This window comes from Copidosoma floridanum, unplaced genomic scaffold (genome assembly GCF_036245765.1).
Source record: "Copidosoma floridanum isolate Cflo_tuat_1 unplaced genomic scaffold, Cflo_Japanese_pri ptg000013l, whole genome shotgun sequence".
NCBI classification, from domain to species: Eukaryota; Metazoa; Arthropoda; class Insecta; order Hymenoptera; family Encyrtidae; genus Copidosoma; species Copidosoma floridanum.
The window spans coordinates 26900846-26917412 of NW_028321890.1; the positions used below are offsets into that span (position 1 = coordinate 26900846).

The window sequence follows — 16567 nt, forward strand, 5'->3', positions numbered from 1 at the left end:
CGCGCCGTGAAAATTCGATTCGCCGCGCGGCTCGGCTAAATTTACATAAGAAAATTAAGCACTCCCGGAGCGAGTGTACACACACGCAGCAGCAAAGGCACGCCGACGACGACGAGCACGTAAAAATCGCCGGTAATCCTCCTCGCGCTGGCGCACTAATATACATATATACATATATATACGTGTATGCCCGTCCTCGCGAGGCTCGCATTGGTTCTCTCGCCGAGGCACGATTAAATCGGAACACTCTCTCGAGCGCGTGACGTAAGAGAGAGCGAGTGCGCGGAGAATCGTTGATCCCGCGTGATTTATTCGTCGGCGGTGGCGTCGTCGCAAGCCGAACCGAACCGAGATGCACGGGCTGGTGTGTGTAGGTGCCTGTACGTGTCTAAAATGCGCGTGTGTGACGAGACGAGGAAGTCGGCAGCAGTAGAAAGATGAGGAAGAGGAGGAGCATGAGGAGAAGAAGACGCATCCTTGGGTCACGCCGCGGCGCCGGGAGGAGGCGAGGAAAAGAGTAACAATCACCGGATGCTGCCAGAACAATCGCGCTGCACATCGGCTTTTTTACTTCATAATACGTATACACCGCGTACGCGTATATGCGCCGTCCACGATTCCCTCTTTTTTTGTACTTGTACGCGCGTCGCTGCTTCATTTCTTGTCATCTCGCTGAGCGGCGATATTTCACGTGCGTGTCACGATTCTCCGGCTGCCGCGGGATTTCGGTTTTTTCGACGCGTCGCGATTTCTCCTCTCGTCGTGCATGCCATAGGCGCAGTTCTTACCGATTCGAGGATTATATTTTTGCCGATCTCCCGACTCGGTAGATTAAAACGTTGCGAGCCTCCTCACCCTCTAGGTTGTCCTGCCCAAGTGGTACACGATTTTATTCATACGCAATATTGTCCGAGGAGATCAGGGAATGACAAAAAGTCACGGGATTTTTGAGGATTTTTAGTTTTTTGATAAAATACTGGACAATAAAATCGGTAGGTCTGATGAAAATTTCATTTAAATTTACAATCGGTTATAAATAATATACCAATGATGTTTGTATCATATACCTTTCATCGCTGAAAATCGAGAAAATCGCTTACCGATCTACAGATCTGGTACACGAAGACTGAAGTAATATTCATTTTTACAAAAAGAGGAAAGTGATGAGATGGTCTGCCACTATTTTTTTTGTTTTTCAAATCAATAATGTAGCTTCATCTCTGCACCGTTTAATTAAACGTTTGTCGATTTCACGATGGTATAACATTCTTACCGATCACTTGGCATCCAAGTCCAAAGAGAGATGATATTTTTTTATCTTCATCTGTAAACGTTTTCTCAAAGCTATTTTAAGCCACGGTTAACAGGGATACACGAAATTAATGATCCATACTAAAAAAAAAAAGCCCGCTAAACTCCATCGGCGAACCCGTAATTCAGAGCCGACGTAAAAATAATAAACAAAAGTCTTAAAGGCACGAGCGGAAAACCAGCCACTCGTGTAACTACGCACACATACACACACTCGAGTGATTGTACAAATTTCGTCATGTCAAAAAATTCAACGCGTTCGCCGATAAATCAGCGCCGTACAGCTAGTACCATTAGAGACACTTTAAAGCCCACTTCATCAAATCGTTAGCATATCACAACGCGATTCAACCTGTGCGGCTGTGGCTATTGAAATTTATGCTCGTACCAGCCCCTAGACTCCCTTAGACGAGCTTACGCATGTATACATATATAAAAGAAAAGGTTAACAGATACATTAAGATAAGTGCGTCATAAATATCACGAGCCCATGCGTTATATGCTCGTTCTCGCGCTACCTCGTATCATAGGTATATACCATACCGATACACCGTGCGTTTATTACTCGCTCGGAGCGATAGTGTGAGAAAACCAAGGACAACTAGTGCACGAGGGGATAGTAAGGGAGTATACGTGTACATACAGTATCATATGGATGTATTCCTTCTGTGGTACATATATAACGCGGGTACGGTATCGGAGCAAGGCGAGAATAATACCGATCTACACCCTGGATCAGCCCTGCGACCTCGAGATCGGTAAATAAATCTGCATTCACCCATGGGTATTGCGAGTACTTTTGCGAAGAACATCAGCCTGTCCGTATATACACCCAGAGTCCCTTAACCAGGAAGAACTGCGCCGGGCCATCGGTACAGGGCTTCCTTCATTCTCGCAGCTGCGTGATGAATACGCCACTCGAAGGGGAGCAAGAGTGGGGAAGGAAAAGCGGACTGGACCACACGCTGACGACGCACGAACAAAACAAATGCAATGCCCCTCTTTCCTTCTTTCTCCGAGGAGCAACAGTTGCCTTTTCACTCCACGCGCTATCTGACTGCAGGGTATGCTTTGCATGCGGGTACACGACAGTGGGGGATCTAACTCGCTCCCGATACACCGCTGCACACGCCTCTATGCATATTGTATGCAAACAATGGATTTTTTAGCGAAAGTTGCGTCGCACCGCACATACGTTGACGCGCGCGCTGCCAAGGAGGCGGGAGTGACGGGAGGAACGAAGAAAGAGAGACTGGACAAAAATTTGTAGGAAAAATAACGTGGGGGGTAGGCGTGCGTATATATTATAAAGGGGGAGGTCGGGGTTTTTGAAAATTATGTAAATTCAAAGTTGTTTTCTCCTGTGGGCCTGTTTTGTGGGCTCCCTTAGCGCGCTAGTGAACGTATTTGTCAAAATCTGCGGTGTTATTATCATGCAAACAATCGAAAAATACAACCAATGGCTGAAAGGGATTTCGAAAGTACCGCCTGTCGGGATTTCTCAATTGCTCGTTGTAAAGTCAATTTTAGGACTAACCGTAGCTAAAATAGCGCTCTTTTTCACCTTGGAACTATTAGAATACAACTCTGGTGGCCGTATAACAATTTTAGCACTTTTACCGAAAAAATTACAATTACCATACCAATTTGCCTGAACTCCTTGCAAAAACCATCGAAAAAAGTGTGAGTGAAAGTAAAAAGCAGTAGACCAATCAAAGTTTAGCGCTCCTTATACGATCGAGAGTAAATTGTTTCGCTCTCGATGCACGTAATCAGATAATCCGCTCCTCTTTGCTTCTCCTATCAGAGCTCGGCTCCGAGATCGCGTGCCACCCCTACACGTGGTACACAACTGAGAATCGATCTGTAACTTTAATCCATATAAAAAGCTCGACAAAAAGCACACGCGTGCCTATCGGCGAATAACTACATATGGATACACGAGGAACAAATAGAGGCTCACGCACGTGTGTATACCGCGCTCTTCTTCCTTACCTCGCGTCTTTCACTTTTTCTTACCTGATTGGCGCCCAGAGTACAATATGCACGCTCGCAAACACGTGTAAATCATTGCACCACGTGTATATATATGAACATACATGTACATGATGAACTCTCGCGAGGGGGTTAAGGTAGAGGATCCCCCCGCCCCTCCCGAGTGATTTATGAACGTTTCTGTGTATGTGTGTGTATATACATAGGTGTGTGCATCCCGCCGACAGTAACAGCATTAGCACGCGGACTATTGTGAGTTCCGTGCGAGTTCCCACTTGACCTAGATCTCGGATTTTCGAGAATAAAAGCAAAGAAAAGGGGCAGGGGATTGAATCAATTTTATTGTCGACAACGGATGCTAATCTCGGCTGGATTAGTGAGTTATAAATGTATGTTTATTCCTCGAATATCGATTTCTGCGCGGGACAACGGACGGGGGAGTTTTTGCCAGGGGGTTGCGGTTATTTTCCACTTATTACTCGCACGATCGAGCCAACGACGACGGTAAAATTGTTTCGTGTTCCGCGATAATGAGTATTTTTACAACGATCGCGTAATTACAAGGTTTTCCACGAGCCACGCACAGGTATAGGTACAACTGATAAATCGAACATGCGCTTACACGAGAGAGATCGGCTAAATGTTACCCTCGAAGCTTATGCAGGTGTACAATAAGTATACGTGTAAAAAGTGTGGCTCAACAGCCGTTTACATCGACACTGTAAATGTACAGCGCACTTTGTGCAAGACACTCGTGGTTTTTTTTTTTTTTTTTTTTTTTTTTTTTTAATAAACGCACGTGTAGAGCTCGAGAGAAAGAGAAACGCAGATGTATGTATATGTATACACACTTGTACGCGCTCGCGTATAAACGTAAAAGTACCCCATGTCGCGTAGGTACAGCGCATTGTTCCCGGTATATGGGCCGGTCGGCCGTACGGAGTCATTAATTTCCCGGTGCTCGGGGCGTTCGTGTACCTACACAGGCAAAATACGCGCCTGTATGCACTCACGGAGTTAGATGGCTGTCGGGACGGCTTGGATTTTGTCGACTCGACTGCTTATCGGTTCTGCATGGAGAAAAAAAAAAAAAAAAAAAAAAAACAATGGGAAATCAAGCGATCGGCGGCGGTAGCGGTATGGAGTAGCGGAGCAACAGCTGGTTCTTGTGTCTTTGCCACGCGAGGAGTGCGTCATCGTTACGCTGCAGTACGTGGAGAGGTTGTTTTGCTCTAGATGCTGGTAAGACGGATGCGTAGAGTAAGCTTGGTTTTTTAGCCATACCGTGAATAAACAGTGTCACAAAAGATGAGTTGTTACCATTGCACTTTTTTCGAAAAATACAACAGGTAGGCGTTAGTACTTGCAATCGAGGGGTGTCAACTTAAGGAAGGTATCCACTGTTGTTGATCCTCATATGATGACAGAAAAATAAGGCTCGATTGGTCTTTTAACAATAAAACGTTTATAAGTTAAAGATACACGTTTATTTAAATGTAGAATTTTCCGCAAACCACCTCTCAATGATAAATATAATTTTCTTATATACAAATACGAGTGTTAAGTATACTATAGGTCGGTTGGTAGAGGGACAGGCTTTACAAGTCCCTGATCTTCTAGTACGATCAAAGCCTACCACGACGTATTGTATACGTGTACATGAAGTGAAAAAAGCTTTTATATTGAGCTTGTAAAATGACATAAAAATAAAAAAAGTATTGATATTGAGCGGAGACCTCTAAAGAATTCATAGATTTTTTGGGATCTAAAACTTTTTTTTTCCGTACCATGAAAACCAATTACTGTCTGACTGAAAGACTGTACCTTCACATCTGATAACACTTTTGATTTACCAAAATATGATTTCCCCCGTTTAAGCACCGATTTTTCAGGTTTAACTGTAATCTTGCGAAATTGAGTTTTTATACGTACGGTGACCAAACGTTTTTCAAAGCTCCAAAATAAAAAAAATAAAAAACGAAAACCCTTAACATTGTAAGGAAAAAAAAAAGAAAAAAAAAACTACAGTACACGATCGCCTCGGTCACATCCTCCCCGTGTCCTAATCGCTCATAATCAGAAAGGCTTTTAATAGCTAAACGCAGGCCCGATAAGCCGAGGGTCCCCCGGGCAACAATTAATAATCCTCCGGCTCGCGAATTCTCTCTCTTTCTTTCTCCGCAGGGCCTCCACGCGCAACAACGCACGCCAGTGAAAATGGACAAAGCGTTACACGGCCGTGGACCCGATGCTCCGGCGATACACCCATACACGAATGCCCTGTACTCACGTATAACAATAAATACCCGCGGTAGTGTACGAGTGGTGTATATACATGCATAAGGTAATGCATTCTAAGATCCCTGAGAGTGCGAGTGCGCATACATGCGTGTGTCGGGCCGATCGGCGAGCGCGGCCCAAAGTGATGGATGGAGACACGGGGCATCTGTTCCTCCCTTCGATATCGCGTGCCCTTGTATATATATATATATATATATATATATATATATATATATATATATATATATATATATATATCGAGGCAGATACGCGGAGAGAACCTACACACATATACTTACCACGGGCCCCATTGTCGTCCTTCCCTTGCTCCTCCTGCTCTCGCCTTCCTTTTCTCCCTCAATATTTTTACCTTCCTTGCTCCTGTTTATCTCTCTCTCCCTCTTTAATCCCCTTTTCTTCGAGGCATATACCCACTTGTGCGGTAGCATTTTTCGCGCATGAGAAACGCCGCTTGTAAAACAAAGCCACGGATTTTTCGCTCCGACCTTTAGCCAACATCGCTTCGGCGCGCTTCTTTTGGATACATTTGCGGAGCACCATTAAATCGACGCGCGGTAAAATCAATCATCATCCGCTGTACACACTCGTGAATTGCAAATGAAAAAAAAAAAAAAAAAAAAAAAAAAAGCTCAGACTCCCACGTATAGCACCGCGGCGAAGCGCGTGTCTCTCGGCCGCCGAAGAGAGAAAAATCCATTAGGAGTCTCTCCTCGGCTCGTGCGCGTATATATACACGTCCCTTTTGTCCGTCTCTCGGTGTTTCCCCCCACACCCCCACCTTGGTTCACAAAGACACGGTCTCGGACAGTTATAAATAGATTCAAAAATTATAGCTTTTCAATTTGAATGTGTACCACCGCAAGTGGCGAAAGGAAACGCGCTGGAACTCGAGGGGGGCCTCGAGGAGGATGATATCTCTCGGCGGCGGGAAGAGGAAGCTTCGCGTGCGCCAGGCGCTACTCCGGATCATTTGTTATCCACCCGCTTGCCCCAGGTTTTTGAAGCGAGAGGGATTTCACCCCCCTCCCCCCATCGTGTAAGCTTGTTTTCGGGGACAGAAAGGATTTCGTGTTGTCGGGTTGAATTAACACCCGCGCGGGACTCTACAAGTGGGGCCGATTTTTTGTATCTCGGTCACTCGTACGTTGCGATGGTTATCCAGGGGGAAGCTTTTCTCTGATCGTCGGCCGGTCTATTTCTTTCGTTTCCCCGAATAGCTCGAGAGAACTACCGCATCCACGCGCCGGCCGTGTGTGTTTTGTCCCGTGCATCGAGTGGCTTCGAAGTGGAAATAAACCCAGCGGTAAATCAAAATCAAAGCCCCGCGACAAGGTAGCTTTCGATAGGTCGCTCTCAGGGCGAATGCAATCATTGCGTCACTCTCGGGATAATTTCGGCCCGATCCAAATTTTCCCCCGAGTAAAATGTCCGGCTGCGGAGTTTAATTAGAATAGCCGGCCTCTCGAAATAGACGATCTAAAATTGATTTTACAACTTGTTCTCGCCACGTGAGTGAAAGGAGATTGATACCTCTTGGGGATTTTGGACTTTTCCTTCTTCTTCTTCTTTTTTTTTTTTTTTTTTTTTTTTTAACAAGAAGTGACAGGTGTCTCGTGGTAATTGATAGCCAACATCTCCTGTTTACAAAATCGCCAAGGATCCGAAAAACCGCGGTCGGGGCTTATGCGAGTGAGTACACATAAGACTGTCGAGGTGGAATGTGTCGGCGAGTCGTTGTTATCGCGCGTGCGTGAGGGTGCACGGATCTTTGGCCCACGTCGGACGAACCAACAGCTGCGCGAGAGCCGAAAGATCACAAATCAGCTAAGCGAGAGCTGAATGACGCAAAACACGCCTAGGTAAATTTAAATTGCCCGTGGACTGCGCCCGACTGATGTGGCTGCTCTACATCTCTTTTATCCGGTGTCCAGTTATTTCATTGTTTTTTCTTTGGACTAGTCTTTACGTTCATCGTAGGAAAACACGTGTCCGCGTCTGATCAATATCGCCTTTTACTACTTAAATATTTCGATTCGAGTGGGGGATTTTTTTTTTTATCGACAAAGTAACCCTGGTATACATCTTGTCGTTGGTATCACACAAGTCAAGATATAGCGTTACGGATAAACTTTTTCGACACCTTTTTTCGATTCGTCGTAAGATAGAATCCTTTGTCCCATCACCTGGATCGGGTAAAAAGACAGACAGACGCAAGTCTTGGCTCGCATCCAGCAACAAGTCGCGTGAGAATGTGGTCCACGGGCGCGCGGTCCTCGTCAGCTGCAAGAAGGAGGCCGAGAAAAGGAACGGAATCTCGGGAAATCCTCCCCTCGCGACTCGACGCGCCTACGTTAATCTCTTGACCGAAATCTCACTTGGATTATGCTCCCTGAATAACAATCCCCGCTCTCTGTCGACCGCATAGGCGCGTCCTCATCTTTGTTTTTCACCGGGTTCTACGACGTTTTAATCCGCTCCTGAGTTTTCATTCCGCGAAATCGACCGATGCCGAGTTTACATTGGTCCAAGGGATCCGGTAACTATATATGACATCAGCTCGCCTCACGTATCTTGAAATCTCTTTTGAATCCACCAGCTGCAATTTGGATTGTGTGCACAGTTTGTTTACTCTGGTGGTAAAATTATGAAATCATACCTGCAGATTTTCGCGCGATTACTCGCTCGTGTTCCTTTACATTTTCAACGCAACGATCTATAATAAACGCAGTATACCGAAGAAAATGGCTCTGCGAGAACATCGAGCCAACGGCAACAACGAGGGGCCAATAATTGCCGGCGATCAATTGAAAACCCTGCCCTGCACGTCTGGGAACTTTCGACGCGGCTTATAATATTATCGAGAGGCAAATCAAATTAAATCGGGACGAATCGGCTCGAGCGAGTCGAAGATTATTGCAATTTCCTTTCATCGCGCGTTACGTCGACCTAACTAATATTTATTTCCCCCTCCCTCGAGATAGTCGGAAAAAAAACGCACGTATAATTGATGCCTGTTCGTTGTGCAGATATTTATGATCGAGCACGTGTTAATGCAATTTCTTGTGTTTTTACGATACTCCAGAATGAAATAAATCGGCGTCTCAACCCAGTTCGGCTGTTGGTACAATTGAATACATTATCATGGATTTTTATGGGTTCAAGGATGAGAATTACACGAAATCCACACACACACTCACAAAAAAAAACATGCCGATAAAAAAAGAAGGAACACTGGGACACGGAGCAAACCACGTATAAATGAGCAGACATTGGAAAGTCTGTTGTTGCCCTTCCTCCTTTTGTACGTACACGTAAGTGCGCGAAATGAGCCGATTGGACGCGTGGAGATGGAAAGAGCCGATACAGAGGTCCCTGGCTCCCCCTTTCGCTCTCGGGCTGCGTATCAGATAACCCCGCTCGGATGTACTTACTCTATTATTATACATGCGCGCCGGAGGTTGGAGTGGAGGGGGAGCCCCGCACGCACACGCGCTGGAAGGGCGTTCGCCTCGCAAAAGTTTTTGCAGCATCGAACTGCTTTTTGTAATTATATATACGCGTGGTCATATCTCAGATGCGTAATTCACGTGGGCTGTGTATTTTCTCAAAGCTGAAATTACCTCAAACAGCGGTGTGACGTATAAAAGGACGGATATTCATTTAGTCAAGCGTTCCGTGACGCTTCCGTATACACGCGTCGAGGAGCCAAAAGACTCAACGCGGCGTATCGAAGCTGGTTTTCCGTATATATTGCAACACGTCTCGTAAATTTAGTCTTCAGAGCCGAGTGCCCTCTGGTACATATATATACCTCCGATGCTCGAGGCGTCAAAGTCAACGCGGGAAAGTGGAACAATGTGTACACTAAAACAAAGATAACGTGCAGTATTGGGTGTATTATGTATCAGCGTTTCCGAGTCCAATGTCAGTGACAATCAAAGAGGAGACGGTCGATGGGTGCGTGTGTAGCGCTTTAAAAATAGACGAGTGGCCTGTACGTGTATACGCTTGGCAGGGTAAAAAAAAATCTCCGGTATGGAGATTCGACGAGTGGATGATGAGCCGGGGACAACTGTTGCAACGGTGTCGGGGAAAACGAGATGATGAGAGAGCGAGGGGGACAAAAATCGGGACAAATACTCGGTACGAACTAGAGATACTTTTGGAGTGGCGGTGGATCTGTGGGCAAGAGAAAATTAAAAAAATACTTTTCGTGCACTGTCGTCGGTACGCGTGACGTTGTTGATACATGCACGTATCTGTTATGTTGGCGTACTACTTGAAGAGAATTTAGTAGAAAAAATAATGTTGGCTACGATTCCAAGTAAATGGCATTATGGACTTTGAGCCATGTATCTGTGACTGTTCTTCAAGTGTTTTGAACCTGCCGTAAAATCGACTTGACCACAGTTGTTCGACCAACTATAGGCTAGTGACAAGTCCAACTATAAGTACACCAATTTGGATAGCAATGGAGGAAAAAGTTCAAGTACATTCCAAAAATAAAAAAGCTTGAAACTTGCCCACGTATCGATATCGATAGCAGTTAACAATTACCTCGCGAATCAACACCATATTTCATACCCATGTTTGCCTGCATCGGACTTACACGCTGGACCGACAAAGATCGCAGATTCATCCAATTCGACCAACACACTCTCCGTTGTCGTAGCACAAGCACCGCTGAATCAGTCAGTCATTTTTTTTTAGAACCAAATTAAACAGTTCTCTTTCTCGCGTGTACCAAACTTGTCACTGCCTCGACCGTGGGAGCTTTGACTGACGCCTGACCGGCATGACTGAGCTGATGCTGGATGCTTATGGGAGAGGCTTGTTCTTCCCTGACCCATCATTTTTTTTTTATTGAGTAGTTGAAGAAAAGATAGGAGAATGTAACGAGAGTGATGTGATGAAAAACTAAAGTGGTTATTTGCGTTGAGCAGCTCGTAGCTCATTTGTGTCGTTAGCTATAGTAAGATGGTCCAGTTGGGAGCGAACCGAGTTCCGTTGGACATTGAAAAAAATTCCGGAAGGACGAAAAAAATTGCAAAAACAAAACAAAGGGATTCGTTGGAGGAGTGGGTGTTGTTTTAATTTTGAGACGGCTTCCGCCACTCGTATCGGGCACACGATTTTAATAACCAGCACTGAGATCCGTGCCCATTCACGTACACACAAAAGCGCGTACGAGGCAGGATAACGCTGAGCATTCGTCACGATCAAGAGAGAGAGAGAGAGAGAGAGAGAGGGAAAAAGAGCAGGAGCTCGCAAAGTGGCGGCCGACGACGCGCGTCGCGCACTTCATTTATCATCCCAAAGAGGAGAGCTCGGCTTTCGTCGGACGCGCTGAAAATTCTTAGACGGGAATCCGATCGTCGCGCCAAATTCGCGGCTGGATCATCCTTGTTTTGCGCATTAAAAATGAAGTGTCGAGCACCGCGGTTCTCTCGCTCGCCGTCTGTCTGCCCGTGTCTGTCTGTTTTATCTCTTTGCCCTCTCGCCGAGCGTCGCGAGCCAAGTGCCTCTATTCGTATACATTCGAAAAAGCTCGCTGGCGAGTCATGCCGGCTATGCTCGCGCATTTCGAGCGATTTTGTTATTTCTATGGATTCTGTTGATGCCTGCGGTGTGACACTGACTTGTATTGAATTGCTTGGGAATGTGCGCGGATGTGGCACTGTCTATTTATAATTTTTGGAAAAATTTGGCTCGTCCAACCTAAGCTTTTCACATTTTTTTATTATAATACATTCGCATCTCGAGTTGAGTATTAGGGGATATCAAAAAGGTTCATTAATGAGAAATTTTGTTCTAATGTCAAATCGAGTACGATGATTTTTTGCCAAAAGGTAATGGTAATTTTGACACTCGAAACTATAATTTACATTTGTATGTGAAATCACAAAAATCCCATAGACTCAAAGAAGAGACTACCAAAAGGCATTTCGAGCCGAAAAAAGAAACAAAAGAGAAACAACCGGCGAAACGTTATTAATGACGCGCGTGATAAGTGGTCGATAAGGCGAGGATAACAGGAGAAAAGGAAAATAATCGATTGTACGGCGAGAACCCGGGCCTTTTTCATGCCAGGATGCATTCTCCGATGCCTCCTGCCATACGCGGGACTTTGCAGGCAATTAATCACTTTAGGATCGTGAATCGTCCGAAGGGGGGGGGGCCGACGACTCTCCGGAAAGACCCCCTTACCCCCGAATAATTGGATGTGTACATCCCGCGTAATTTTCTCGGGTACAGCCCTCCACCGCTTCCTTTATTTTTCAAAAATTCAAGCTGCACCCACGTTGGCATAGAAACACACGATAGACGTGTCAGGGTGAGCTTTTTAAAGAGCAAAATTAAAAGCTGACTCGCGGGAAAAATGGTCATACACCACTGCATCAGAGAATGGATACCCTGGCAAAGAATTCCCGCGCATTCGGCAAATCTTCCGCGGTTCGGACAGGCGGGAGCTATTTATTAAAAAGAACTCCCTTGCGGCGTGCCATGTCGGGAGGAAAGCGATAACGCGGGGGGAAGCACTTCTCTCCGGTCATTAAGCCGCGATTCTCGGCAAAACGCACACGTGCCACCTCGTATGGTATGCTTCTGCTGTCTTTTGTTACGCCGTTGTGGGATGTGCTCGTTCCTCCTCTTCCTATATGTACTTTTCGTCTCTCTCAAGTCAACTTTTAACGTATCCTTTGATGCTCCAGTTTTTTGTTTTCTTAGAAAAATCAGGTATATATCGAAGCTGATCATTGAGCCAAATGATCAGCACAATCTCGAACGAGGGATTGCGATAGCTTCCTCGGCATTTAATTTCCCCCAATCATCGAAAAAGCACGGTTTGATCGGCGACTTCCTCGATCCTGTATTGCAATTTTCCACCATTTGTAAAATGAAGAATAAAAAAAAAAAATCCCCAACAAACACACCATTCACCCCAAGCCAATAGCAACAGCAATTCAGTACCGATAAGAAAAAAAAGACAGCGTCAAAATTCGCCAGCATCCTGTTTTCTGCACCGCGAGCTGGTACAGCCTCTCCTCCACCTCCTTCTCCACTCGTGCTCTTCATTTTTTCAGCTCTCGCGATCTCCTCCCCCTTTATCTCTCCTTCGAGCCGCTTCCCCTGTACCATCCTTCCAGCCTTTCTTGATGCATATACATACACGTACGGGCTATACAGTTTATACATTATTACATCTCGGTGCTCTTCCCTTCCTCGCTCTCAACTATAATATATACACGAGCGCGTGCGCGAGAGAGTATGTTATATATTATACACACGAGTCCAAGCCTCGCTTTGCGCTCCGGCTATTAATAGTGCATTCATTATTGCCGTAAATGAGCCGCCTCTTTAATATCCGCGCGCACACCCGCTCCTCTTCTTCTTTACCTCGAGCGCACCCACACGTGTGTGTGTGTGTGTATGTACGCACGGCCCTCGGACTCAATGCGGGAGGCCGAACTTTATCTGAATATGCGTGTATACGTTCGCATTTGTCATTATTATTTGTTTTTTATCGGCTGCTTCGGTTCTACATTTTTTTTCTCGCACCCTAGTGCCATTGTTTCGCGACGAGTCGTATACATATATGGTGTTGTGGGATGGAAATGGTTACTTTTTTTATTTTATGCCATTCCGAGCGGAGAGCTTTAATATGGTTGACTGTGAGATGCAAGCTTACCTTGGCCAATCATTGAGAAGTTCAATTATGCGGTCGTAGACGCAACACCAGTTTATTAATTTCAAGTGGTAGAGCATGTTCGACTCGCCTGGGAGAATTTATCTATTTTTCGTCTAGTGTATGATTATTTTACCTAATAGCACGACCGATCGACCATTATAATAACTGGTAAAGCGATTTTTATTGAAAAAATTACATGGGGATTTTTTCTACAAATTTTTGCACCATCGATGGACTTTCACGTTACATGTAGCTAGTACATGTATAGGTATTTGCATCGCTGAATAATTACCGTACATCTGACGTTTTTCCATCGTAATAGTTGCGTGCAAACCAGGCAAAAGGAAGTTATTAATCCTCGACCACTTTGTACGTCAGAGCACGTTTTTCGAAAACTCACGCAGTGCCACGTAATTTGGGGACGATTAATTTTTTTTTAAATTATTAATTATTATTTTATTATTTTTTAATAAAGATTTTCGTACAAATATATGCATGACAAAAAAATGTGTCATCCGACATCGTTACGTATTACAACCGCGACATTTTACGAATAAATAAGCAAATGAAAATAATATTGGCCGTAGGTAAAAAAAAAAAAAAAAAAAAAAAAAAAGAATATGACAGCTCTTCTTCATCCCGTAGTCCCGTCTCAAAGGCAAACTGACGCATTACGTCTCAGCCGGGCGACGTCGTGGTCCGCTCGCGCGCGCAAAATAACACTTTTGAACGAGTCAACGAGGTTAAACCGGCAATTTGCGTTGGAATTGAGATGCGCATAATAAACGCGAAACAGTGCGTGCAGGCCCGACTCGCACCGACGCAGACACGCACACACACACATAGCGCTAGGTAGTAACCAGCTTTCGAAGAAAGGCTCGATAGAATCGTCCCCGTCATCCAATAATACGCGAGTCGGGGGCCGATAAATCGGCGCTGAAACGACGCGTTTCCGTCGAAAAATCCGTCCTATACTTGCACCTTCCTCCAAAATTTATCGTCCCAAAAGAGTACAGCTCAATGGGGGAATCGCGCCTCGGAATTAATTAGAGATCAGCGCGCGTACACCTGCACGCGCCTACCGAGAGAAGCGTCACGCGTCGGTACCCGTTGCGAGAACGTGGCCACTTTGTGCCATCCTCCCTCGTAAATAAAACCGCGAGTGCCGTCCTCTGATGCTCCCCGGATCTCTACTAAGCGCACCAAAGTCGTCGTAATAATAGCGTCGCGCGAAATTATTTACGGCCCCCAACCTTAGCGCGACACACCGACACGCGAATGGCCCTTAATGGCACTTATGCTCCGATGTCGGTGTGTCGAGTACCATTGGTAATAATATCATAGGTATGTACCCATTGGGCGAACAACTCGATACCCCCCTTCCACCTCTCCGGGATGACGACCGCCCGCGTGACATTAGACACGACTCGTTGAAATAATAAATGAGCTCGTTCTTCCTCTTCGGACCTTTGCCGTCCACCAACGCGTGATGAAAAAACAAACATATCGCACTTGGCAGACCGACAATGTAGGCTTAGGAAACTACAACTCCCACAAGGTTTCACTGTGCCCGACTGCGCCATTCGGTGCAGGATCGACGCAGCCTTTGATTACCAAACCTATATCTGCAGTTACCATTTACAAGTTTCTACACCGAAAGAAAAAAAAATAATAAAAATTTTGGAGAAACTCCATCAAAAATTACTATCCCGGCGAAAAAAAAAATTATTATTTTCAATTTATTTGTAAAGATTGTTGTTATTGTTTTAACAGTAAAAATTATGGTTAGAACAGTGAAAAATTCCTATGCTGGAAAATACAATTTATCAACCGATCTTTTTTAAGGTTTACTGTTGTAACGATAATCTTAACTGTTAAAAATAATATTACTGTGTGGAACGGTAATGCTACGTATCGCGTTATATTAGCATCTTGATTGCATTCGGTTGGAAGTTTGTAACTCGAAAAATCATTAATCTCGTATCCCCGGTAAAGTGGGCGAGAAGCGCGTGCCGTTGCTCTCTATTGCACGGCTCAAGAGACGAGCGCACGTTATAGGCCGAGGTGCGATTAAAATGGACAGCGCGGAGGTATCGAATGCGGCCCGAATGATCGATCGAACGATTCGTCCGACTGCAACGCGGTACGTTTATTTGTAAGAGAAAATAAAAACACGTATACAAGTAGAGGCTCTACACGGTGGGTAATTAAAGTAGAGGATGGTCCATTGGATTTCAATTGAAAAAGAAAGAAAATAAATTGATTTCTGTATCCCAAAAGGGATGCGTGTACCGATTGGTTGTTTATACGATTCGAATGTTGCAGGTACGGTGAACGCGAACGGGGAAACGAAGCGCCAGCGGACCTCGTACACCAGGTACCAGACCCTCGAGCTCGAGAAGGAGTTCCACTTCAACCGCTACCTGACCAGGCGGCGCAGGATCGAGATAGCGCACGCGCTCTGCCTCAGCGAGCGACAGATCAAAATCTGGTTCCAGAATCGGCGGATGAAGTGGAAGAAGGAGCACAAGATGGCCAGCATGAACATCGTGCCGTACCACATGTCGCCCTACGGTCATCCCTACCAGTTCGCCCCGCACCCGAGCCAGTTCGCCCATCTGGCCACATAGGAGGAGTTCTCGTCCGCCGAGCTCGGAGCTCACGCCGTCCGGTTTCCCGGCATGTACGGCGAGCAGAACTTCTAAGGGGGGCCCCTCCACTTTTGGGCCCACTCTCACCGACACCCCTACTCTCTGTCCTCCCCCCCCCACCTCTCTACTACTATTCTAACGTCGTGCGCTCCACTTGCTCTTTTTCTCCACGCGTCGGTGGCTTTTGGCTATACACTAGCGATCGACTCGCCGCGATTTCGCGAGTCGGCCCGGTAATGATTATACACACCCCCCGAAAGGAATCCCTCCTCCTTTATATTTCGAGGTTCCACGAGACGCTTTTTCCTTTTGTTTCACTTTTTTCGCGAAAAATCGTCCAGACTGGATTCGTTGTTTAGATTCACGTGCAAATTACACGCGCGTACGCTCTCGTTGAGCTCGTATCGAGTGTGATCTGCGCGGGGCGAACGTGCCCATTACGAAGAAGCGCTAACTCGCGAGCCAATCTCGAAAAAAAAGGGGGGGGAGAGGTGGTGCAACGCCTCTCGTTCGGGAGAATCGAAAAAAAAAGCCTCGAAAACTGCAGCTCGGAGGCATCGGCGCTGGAGAAAAAGAGGGAGCAAGAGAGTATGGGTATGTATAGAGGAAGCGAAGGATA

At 45.7% G+C, this 16567-nt stretch overlaps 1 protein-coding gene across 2 annotated transcripts in view; it reads left to right on the plus strand.

Moving 5' to 3' along the window:
- LOC106647323 (Sex combs reduced) overlaps positions 1-16342 on the plus strand; it is a 29031-nt gene extending 12689 nt beyond the window's left edge. For both annotated transcript variants that reach the window (XM_014363652.2, XM_089591063.1), the window contains one exon: positions 15623-16342. In XM_014363652.2, the coding sequence (XP_014219138.1) occupies positions 15623-15927 (305 nt within the window). In that variant the 3' untranslated portion in view covers positions 15928-16342. The remainder of the gene's footprint in view (positions 1-15622) is intronic.
- The last annotated feature ends 225 nt before the right edge of the window (positions 16343-16567 follow it).